At 32.2% G+C, this 11,152-nt stretch overlaps 1 protein-coding gene across 1 annotated transcript; it reads right to left on the bottom strand.

The window, feature by feature from the left end:
- Window positions 1-281: 281 nt before the first annotated feature.
- On the bottom strand, window positions 282-3,450 carry LOC120068456. The gene is made up of 6 exons (XM_039020235.1): window positions 2,611-3,450; window positions 2,096-2,258; window positions 1,773-1,949; window positions 1,592-1,675; window positions 1,274-1,355; window positions 282-1,131 (listed from the first exon to the last, which is right to left on the bottom strand). The coding sequence occupies exons 1-6, from the start codon at window positions 2,943-2,945 to the stop codon at window positions 689-691; spliced, it is 1,284 nt and encodes a 427-aa protein (XP_038876163.1). The 5' UTR covers window positions 2,946-3,450; the 3' UTR covers window positions 282-688.
- Between the last annotated feature and the right edge of the window lie 7,702 nt (window positions 3,451-11,152).

The raw sequence follows: 11,152 nt of genomic DNA, 5'->3' as shown, positions 1-11,152 counted from the left end.
CTTAAGCATCAAAGTATAGTAAGTTTAACACTATATTGGAGCAAAGATCTCTTATGCTGATAAAGTCAAACATCGAAACTAAACTAGAGAGAAACGAACCAAAAGTCAAAGCCACGCACAACACAATCCAAGGTGGGCGAGATCAACATTACCCAACCATTTAACAATAATAACCATAGCCAAAAAAATTATGCCCTCATGGACGAAAATGAAATTTAAACAAAAAGAAAATTGATAGGCTAACTGCATAGAGTAAAACTCAAGTCAAGAATACACAAAAGTAGAAAAATATATTATGAACATTTGACATTAATTCTTATATTTAACCAAAACAAAATTACTATATTCAAGGGTACCAATTTCTAAAAGAAGATGGCAACAAAAATTAATAAAATAGCTACCCAACATTGCTTCTTACTTTCCCCTATTTATTCTACAAACACTCCACATCTCAAAATAACAGGAAGATGAGATGAGAAAAGAAAATACCAACCATACAAATTCAGGGTGTAATGAAAGCCTAAATTATCTTTTACCCTTCTCTCCTTCCCCAATTCTAAAGCTTCTTTTTTACAACTCAAGAGGGAAAAATAAAAAATTTACCACCTTCAAAACTTTCTTCGAAGGGGCTATATGTGTCAAGAAACCAATGCTAAGCTGAAGCTGATTACGAGATTTGTTGTAGCAATCATCTCTTTCCGATGTTCGAAAATCTCCGGGCAACACCGAACACAACTGCTTTTGTTAAGAGGCCATGATCGAGACTGCAAGCAAGGGCGATTGCTCCACCGACCATAAGAAGCTTTGGCAAGTTCTTTCCTGTTGGTTTTTCAGAGGGCTCCTCCAAGCTTTTGTCATCTGAGGAATCATCAGATGCATCTTCTGAGCATCTCAAATAGTCAGTACTGACCTTTGTGTTGATATTAGCCATCAGAGCACAGTTTGAAAGTGGGGCTTCAGACGCTCTGTGCTTTTGATATGCATGTAAAGCGGGATCGATCTTCTTCACGGCTCCCCACATCCCCTGCCTGACTCCGAGCTTTGCAATTTCCCATGGAATACCCATGTCTTCATAGTGAAATAGTAACACCTCACATGCAGTCAGCTGTCCGTTCCCTTTTTTCGACTCAACTGTTCCATAAATGAGCAGAGCAAGAACTCTTTAGTTGCAATTTTATATTAGAAAAGTAATTTTAAACTGAAAGCTTATTCTACGATGAAAATGATGGTCAATAAATTAAAAATAAGCAAGAAGACTTAAGAACTTAGCTACCTGCACGGATGCACCAACTTGAATAGTAAAGGTCGACGCGTTTTGGCTTGTTCTGTCTAGGTATTGAGGAACAAGGTACACCCTAAATCAAGAGAAACCAAGAAAAAGTATTACTTCCTGAAAATCGAGTTTTAAACGTGCAAGTATTTATGCACAATAAAAAACTAATCACAATCTAACCAGAAAATACATAAGTGCAGCTATGTCTAAATAACCAAACTTCAACAAGATTCTCATGGAAGAAACTAGAAAGAAAAAACCAAAACAGAACAAAAGACAAACATGGAGAGATAGGTCCACCGGCATAGTATGTCTTACCTTCGTCACACAATAATATGACTGTCCTGATTCCCAGATTCTTCGTCCGATCACGTATTCTCGATCACTACAGAAGAAAGGGAACTGCAGGAACAATAAATCAAGGAGAAAACAATAAAAAAAAGATTAAAATTTTGGGAACAAACACAGACAAGAGTGAAAAGAAACAAATTTCACTCACCTTGCGCACCCAATGGACAGTCATGGTTCCTGTGGTAGAACAATCCTCCAAAATTTGAGCACTTATAAGCATATCATCCCATTTCAGTCTGAATTCATCATCCCAAAAGAAGTCCCTTACCATCTGAGGGGTTGCATCCTCAAAAACTGTTCGACTTCGGTATTGCGGAGGCCCCATCTGGCAAAACAACAAGAAATAACACCATCATATATTAGAGAAAAAAACTCAACACAAATGTCTTCATTATGAAAAATTGGTTACAAACTGAAAAGGGCTACAAACACAAGGGACTATAGTAATGTAATGGATAGCTAGCTAGCTACCTCAGGGTCTCTCCGCCATGCTTGATAGCTCATGGTGGCGGTAGAACGATCCATCATTTGAATCCATGAAGGGCCTCCATCTTTCTCCTCAACAAGCCTATATAAATTCTTTAAATCCTCCTCGGTTAACTGGGCTGGTTTTTCGCCTTCTAGTTTCGATGAACTGTGGTTACGGATATGTATTAGCGATTAAATATATCATATCATACTCTATCAGCTTAAACTATAAAACAAACTCCGGCATTGAAACAGTCCTATACTTCTTAGTTTTTACCTTTTCAATCAATGCTAATAGACACTCAACTAGTTTCCTTACAGTTTCCAACATTATGGTGATAGGCATATGTCTAAAGAAACCAAATAGCCCATAACCTAATAGCTTAAATTTCAAGTTCAATGCTACAAATAAAAATTGTCAAAGGGAAACATAGACGTTTAAATCAAACACAGAATCACAAAATGAATTTCAAATTCGAGTGTCGTTCTTGTTTTTGATGAAATTAAAAGCAACAGACCTGGAGATGGAAGCGGTAGGTGAGCCAGCTAGAATTTCTTTTTCATCCCCACAATTTGACGTTAAATTCAAGCATCTGGGCAGCTGAATTTTCAAAGAATTCAATCTAGAAATCGATCCAACAAAGCAAGACGACGGCAAATTACCCTTCAACTTGGAAGAATTGAACAAATCCCTTCCAGAATTCGCCCATTTAGGTTTCCAAATCCATCCCACCAACACCCCCACAATAATTCCCACCCACAAACGAGCAATAAACATCAAAACCTTAAACACTAAATCGTAGGCGGCTGTGGGAGCCTCCGCCGTCTCCAAAACGTACGAATCCACCGCCATAGCCCCCCAAAATCAAGAAAACGAAATGACCCACAAAGTCAAATACAAAGATACGAAAGAAAAACAAATTTGGGTAAATGGGTTTGAAGGCAAACAAGAAACAGAGAACAGAATCGAGAAGAACCAAGAGAATCAAACCAACTGAGAAACGGAGTAAGAAACGGAAAGGAATTGATAGAAAACTAAGAAAGAATACCGGGATTCGGATATAGTTCTATTTATCCCCCTTTTTTTCCCTCTTAGATTCTTCGAAGGCGCAACAGAAGATCAGAAAATGGATAAGAATCCAGAGATAAGCGGTGAAAAGAAGACGCGCCCTTGTAAGGACCAGATAAATTTCTCTGGTTATAGAGAGAAACCAAAACAAATCAACTCTAAATATCTCTCGTTTCTCTTTGCTTAAATATAGAAAGTCACAAAAAGGGATACAGAAATGAAGGATTTTGGCCGAACTTGGGCTGAAAAGCCAGATGGGTATGGTCGGTCGCTCTCTAAATCGCCATTAAAATGGCTATTCCAATTTCCAAGATAGCGATCGATCGTGTTTTCGTCACCGCGTTTGTATTTTTCACGTTTTTGAAACTCTTACTTTCTTCTTCTACCTCCTTTTTCAACTCTAAATTTTTTTTGACTAAAATTTGAGTCGTATTGTATTAGTGTGTGTTTTTGGCGGATTAATAAAGATGGGATTTTTCTTTGATCGTATAATTTATTTTTGCTTAAATTGAGAGCTGAATTCTCCCCTTTTTTAAGGGTTAGCACATTTTTTCCACTTGAATTGAATAAGGATAAATCTATTGATCGTTGTAGTTGAATAATTCTTGTGGATAGTCAGATTGAACTTTGTCGGTTATTAATAGATAAATTGTTAAGTTACAAATTTCTATCTCTTGAGTTTTAGTTGAATTATCGACTTAGTCACAGATGTTTCGAAACTTTCGATTGTCATTTTGTTTATCCTTATCGATAATGTAGATAACACTTATCATAGAGCAAGTTCAGTATCATAATTGTAATTTTTTTAAAAAGAAAATTTGAACTCTATAAAGATGTCATATGTATTGATATGAGCTTCGTTTAAACTATAGTTGCGTTATAAATTTGATGAGGAAAGCATATTAGCTAAGTAGATATAACTATAAAGTCATTAGCTAAAGTTATAATTTAATATAAAAATGTATTATATCTATTTTCAAATTTTATTCATCTAATAAATAAGTTTGAATACCAATATTTATTTTGATTCTTAAAATTTTTAAGGTCCTTTTTAGTTTGTGATCTAAAACTTTATTTTAAAAAACAAAGAATTATGTAGAAAACAAAAATAAATTCTTCTTTTTCACAATATCCAAAATTTCATTTGGTTCCAATTTAAAATTTTGAAATTTGAATTCAAAATTCAAAATTTGTATTTGGTTTTGAATTTGAAAATGCAAGAGAAATTAGTTTATGTTTGGTAAAATTCATTATTTCTTGATAACAATAAAAAACTAATATACCATTTTGTTATTATAATTCATTTTTATTGTTAATAAGGGGAAAAAATAGTCTAAATAGATTATATGATGAAGAAAAGTTTTTCGATTTGTTGGAATATAAGTGATAAATTGCATAAGAGAATAAATGAATTCTTTCTAAGAAAATAATATAAATAATATCCATCAAGATAAAGTAAAAAAAATTCTTTATCCAAAAAACATATCGAACACATTTGTAGAATTAATGTTGATAAGATCTTAACAAGTTAATTTAGGGATATTATTTATCTTCATTCAAATATTTTACAATTAAAAAAAAAATCTCTTCACTAAAAATTAATGAGAGATACAATTTGTAAATAGAAGTATGCTTCTCAACATTGAGGAAAGATTTGTAATATTGAATTTGTAATTTTTGTAGACCATATAAACGTGATTTTCAAAAAGTGTATTGTGTATTCATGATTTCTAAAAACAAATTTTTAAAACAAAGAAAACGACAATTTATCGTTTTTGAAACTAGGGTATTTTAAGGGGTTGTTTTTTGAAATAAATATACCAAACATGTTTTTCATTTTTTTTCCTCATATTTTTTATTTTTGAAAACATAAAAACGAAAATAATCATGAATCAAATGGGTCTAATTTTCTCTTCTCCCAAAAGTCACAACCCCTTAAAATGAGCAAAAGATAGGTCATGTTTTTCCAACATAAATGAATAGAAATGCATCATTAGTCTGCAAAGATTAATTCTTTGAAACCTATTCAAAGTCAAAATCTACCTTATTTTAGATCTATTTTATTCCAAAAGATAAGTAAATGTATTTTCTATCAATAGTTAAGATTGACTAGAAAATTTAAATGAAGCAAATGTACATACTAAATTCCCAAGAAAGTAACTAAAAGCTAAAACTATTATATATTTTTAAAAATGAGAAATTTTAGTGACTAGCAAAGAATTTAAATATTGAAATAAATGAAAATAGTAACCAAGATAACTATTTTTTATAAAAATCACAACATGATAGTAATAATTTGAATTCATAAGCAAAATTTATAGTATTCAAACAAAGTACAAAAAATTCTTTTTTATATGGTAAATATAATTTTATTTGTTTAATTAGGCTGCTCCTTGAAGATCACACATTGATAAAGCCTAAAGGGTTTGAAAATATGAATAGAAAGAAATAGTGGTTTTGAAAAACCACAACTTGACCTATGAAACACATTAAATATTGAAGTTTGTTGGTGGAATGTTAAGCTCTTATTGGATATAATTAATGTTGTAATTAAATAATAATTAGACTTAGTCTTCATTTCTTTGAACACCAACATGATTAAAACCAATAACTCATTTTTTTTTTCAATCCTTTTCACTTTTTTGCATGAAAACCACATGGGTTGAAGATCCATAATATTTGTGGTAAATTGTATTGTGATTTTTTTTCCTTCTAAAAAAAAGACAAGATTTGTAAGAATTTTGAGAAATAATAATTTGCAAGGTAGAAAGATCTTGCCAAAATAACCTTGAAAAGCTTGATTATTATAAAATAGAATTGTAACTTAGATGTTTTCTTCTAAATAATTTAGATTTCAACCTTATCTTGGAATAAATTATGAATACTTTGCCTAATTAAAGTTAGATGTATGGTATATAGTTACAACAGTTATATATATATATATATATATATGAGATTATGATAATTTATCTTACAGAAAGAATAGAATTATATTTATGGGTCAATCTCTTCGTATTAAAAATGTTATTAGGGCGGGGAGGGGGACCTATGATGGCTTTTTCATTCTTGTCCTTGCAAATTTTACCCAAAAAATAAAAGGTTTACTTTATTGTGGCTTTTATTTTTTTAAAATATTAACCTTTCAAATTCTACCTAAAAAATAAATCATATTAATGTACATGTTGTCTTAATTATACAATAAAAATCTCGCAATTTATAAGCTTAAACCTAGTTCAACTAGTTAAGATATATGGTTCAACGAATAAGTGAAAGGTTAGAATCTTTTGTTTCACTATTTATTATTAAAATTAAGAAAAAATACTTTATTTTATTATTATTATTTTTTTTTTACAAATAGTCAATATTCAAGAGCTGAAATGAAAATTTTCCTTAAATTATTTGTGGTCACAATGACATAACCTTTTCTTTCAACTTCTCAAAGAAAGATGAATTTCAAAATTGTGAACTTTGGTCACTTTCGTAGCTTTTTCCATCACACAATATTTATTCCTGCTACGAAGAAAGAATAATAGACACGAAACTATATATATTCATATTAAAATATTTTATATTGTTTAGGTTAAATGATAAGTTGTGGCCTCATTTGGTGATCATTTACACCTAATTATTTTGTTTTTAAAAATTAAATTTATGAACACTACTTCGACTTCCAAATTTCTTCCTTTGTTATCTACCTTTCACCAATAATTTAAAAACCAAGCCAAAATTTGATAATTAAAAAAAAAAAAAGTAGTTTTCAAAAAGTTGTTTTTGTCTTTAAATTTTGATTAATAATTCAACTATTGTATTTAAGAAAGATACAAATCATTATAAGAAATGTGGATGAAATAGAGTTAATTTTAAAAACAAAAACAAAAAATCAAATAGTTACCAAACGAGACTTTAGTTTTTTGTTTTTATTTTTGAAAATTAAACCTATTTCATCAACATTTTTTACAATGATTTACATTTACAATGGTTGAATTCTTAAACAAATTTTAAAAACAAAAATAAATTTTTGAAAGCTGTTTTTTTTAATTCTGAAAATTTGACTTGATTTTTTTTATTCTATTGGTGAAAAATAGATAATAAAGGAAGAAATTTGAAAATGAAAATACGGTCGGTAGGCTTAATTTAGAAAAATAAAAACAAAAGACATAGTAATTACCAAATATGATCTCAACTTTTAAGTTTTGTGCCTGATATCTATTTAAATAGGTCCCTTTAACTTTAGTTTCATGTCTATGGGCGTCTAAATTTTAAATTTTGCATTCAATAGATCATTAAATAATGAAGAATTTTTTTCTTTCGCAACGACATTTAATTGAAATTCAACTTAGAGATATTGAAGACAAAATATAAATAAATACTCGCAACTCAAGCAAAAAGGTCCCCCAGGAGATGAGCGGTCCTGGAAGACATTTTAAAATTATCAAACCTAATAGCTATTCAATTGAATTTTTGTGTTTATTATTAAACCATCGTTTATTTATATATATAGTTGTTTCATGAAATTTAAAAAGTATAGATAGGTCAAAGATTTATTAAACACCAAATTTAATATTTCTATTTAAAATTTAGAGAAATATTAAATATAAAATTAAAAGATTAAAGACTAACCAAACACTTTTCAAAGTTAAAAAAGATTAATTTATAGTCAAGAAATTGTTTTTAAATACAGAAAAATGAACCAACTTATTTATAAATATAATAAAATATCATTGTCTATTGTGAAATATAGCAAAATATCATTATTTATTGTCTTGATACACAGTGACATTTTGTTATACTTAAAAATATTTCTAGCAGTTTACCCTTAAAAACAATTACCCCTTATTAAATATTAAATTAAAAATTCAAGACAAACTAAACATTTTTAAAATTTAGGAACCCTATTTGACATAAACATGAAAGTTGTGCGAAGATGAGCTTAAGTCAACCGTAATTGACATGACTTCATTTTTAGATGTCAAAGGTTCAATCTTCTATCTCCGCGGTTGGTATTAAGAACAAAAGGTTTAAAGATTAATTTAACTTGTAATTTAGATATTCATTTAACTTATAACAAATGAGCATTATATTGTGTTATATTTAGGGGTATTCAGAAAATCCGATGACCCGAAAAAACTAATCAACCCAACCTAACCCATGTGATTTGAGTTAGGTTATCAACTCATTTGAGTTGGGTTGGGTTCAAATAAATGGTACTCAGTCCAAAGGCTCTTCTCCTATGCGACAAAGGGGTGGTACTTTTTCAGATTCTTTTGTTTAGTTTTCTAAGTCAATTAATGAAAATGATGTGGTTATTGTCTGAAATAAGCCTCAAACCAGAATTGGCCATCGAAAGATTCCTCCAAATGTCTTTATTGTTCCAATTGACGAGATATCTTTTCATAGTGAGGATAACGTTATGCATTGGAAGTATGTGATGCAACACCGTATTGCTGACAAGAAAACTCTCTCTGATCAGACCAAATCCTTTCTGAAAATTATGCATCTTCTTCAACATGTTGGTCTTCTTAATATTATTTTGGACCTTGGTCATTTTTGTCCTCAATTATTGAGAGTTTATTGTAAATTTGCCCTCTAAGTTTGATGATCCTGGCAGTCCTGATTATCAGAAGGTCCACATTCATGGTCATTGCTTCTCTATTTCTCTTACCTCTGTTGATGCATATCTTAGGCGTGAAGAGTCTTCTTCGTTAGGTGCTGCTCATTCTTCCACTGAGGAGCCCGTTATAGAACTAATTGGCGACACTCGTTCTTAGTGGCCTGAGTCTAGTCAGTTATCTGCTTCTATGCTTACTGTCAAATATGTTATTCTGTTTCACATTGGCGTTACAAACTAATGTCTTTCTACACATGGCTCCAGTCTCTCCCCTTCTCTTGCTAGTCTTTTATATCAAATCAGTATTATGTCTACTTTCAATTTTGGAGTTTTTGTGTATAATCAGCTTTAAGGCATGTTGATTCGTTTGCCATTAAACTTTCGATTAGTCTTCTAAGACTTCTCTATAGTATTCTTCTGTCTCAGAGCCCAACAATTCTTGGCCCCAATGATGCGTTTAGACCGGCTCCCAAGCTCCTTAATCTTAGCTACAAAATATTTCAGTTATGCACATTATTCTAATTATCGGCATGCTCTGAACACAATAAATAACAAGGAAAGGGTTCATACCAGTTGAAGACTCTCTTCGCACTTTTGAACCCAATGCAGCGGAAACCCTCCAACAGATTTACCAACACCCGACGGGTATGTCGACTGCAACAGCACGATCAGTATGAACACGAACACTGCAGCGGAGAAAATACCACCGCTAATGAACCCCGAGTATTCTCGGTATGAAAACACAAAGAGTGGGCTTTGGTGAGTTTGGTAGAGGATGGAGGACAACGAGTCGTGTAGACGATAAGCAAGTGGGAGAAAAAATTGTGCTATCGTATAGCGGAAGTGTTTATCGTATAGAAGAGTTACACGATCGTGTAAGAAAGGTTGAACGATCGTTTAGGAAAAACATATACGATCGTTTAGAGAAATCGTGAGGTTGACGATCGTTTAGACGGAAGACAACTGAATCGTAAAGAAGAGGAATTTCGCTTACCAATGTAATAGTCGAATAGAAAAGACTTGGTTTATAATCTAGCTATTATCGTATAGGCTCTCGCGATCGTTTCACGAATTCTTTTTGGGCAATAAAAAAATTATGAATGCACTATCCAAAAAATGAAAAACCTTTTCTTTTTTTAACCCGTCGGTTGCCATAACCAACGCTGCCCACTACCCACGTCCGAACGTGGAAGAATTGGTTAATTATCATATAATTAATCAATTAATTAATTAATTAATATAATCATATTATATTTATATCCTATGTTGATATCACATATTCTATTCTAGTATTTTCTCTTCTACTTGATATAAATCATATTCTATATCTAATTTCCTCCAAAATAATGTATCTCATACTTTAACCAATTAATATCATATATAATTGATCTTGTCAATTTGAACATTTTAAATTAACTCCAAAAACTGGTTCTCCGATTTATCCAAGCTACCTAGGGGACTTAATGGACCTGTGGCTCGGAAGCTCCAACGGTACGTGAATAGCTAACTAAACTCTTTAGCCACAAGATCCCACCATCCGTTAACTGTCAGTCGATTCCACTAAAGACCAACAGCTGAACTCTTCTTATCACAGACATATTTATGTGTCCATTGGATATAACCAATCATGAGTATGATGACCCTTCAAATGCTTGTAGTATAAGCTGGGCCATTTACCGTTTTGCGCTCCTGTAGTTACATTCACTTCTTAAGTACCAACTGATTCTCCTAATGAACAATACAACATAGTCCAACTATGTGTGAACACCTCTCGGGCCAAGAGAGGGTGGTGGCGCACAATCGTCCAAGCCCGGAATCAACCCTTAAGGGAGTCATTTATCTACTTACCCCTGCCTCGAGGAATGAGTGAATTCCATCTTGTGTAGCTGAGTTCCCCCAGCCATCACCCAAATCCGATGAATCCCCAAAATAGTAGGTTTGAATCGGCGACCTGGCCACTCGCACCCATACAAATCAAAGGACCACTCTCAATGGCAGGAGTTCCCAACTCACTCAGGATTGAGGTCATGTTACCTTTGGTTATCCTAGTGAAGTGAAGTCTCTGTCATGAACGGTATTATACAACGAGATGTTGACACTTCGTGTTCAGGTCTTATACAAACTCTTTGTATAGGATGCCCCCGCTCGCATGTCCCCAACATGAATGATCAGGATCAAACCATCTGTGACAAGTCACAACACTTATGACCATTCCACAAAGCGGGCCGCGCCCGTAACATTACCAAGATAAAGTTTTCCTCCTTTATCCATTTACTATAGACCATTCTAGTTATCACTCAAGACATGATCCACTTGTATGTCACCACATACATGCTTGAGTCACATACAGATAACTAGGGATTTTATGTTAATTGGTTTGTGG

This window comes from Benincasa hispida, chromosome 12, assembly GCF_009727055.1.
Source record: "Benincasa hispida cultivar B227 chromosome 12, ASM972705v1, whole genome shotgun sequence".
Lineage (NCBI taxonomy): Eukaryota > Viridiplantae > Streptophyta > Magnoliopsida > Cucurbitales > Cucurbitaceae > Benincasa > Benincasa hispida.
Note: the sequence above shows the minus strand (reverse complement) of the source record. Positions and strands in the feature narration are given on the sequence as shown.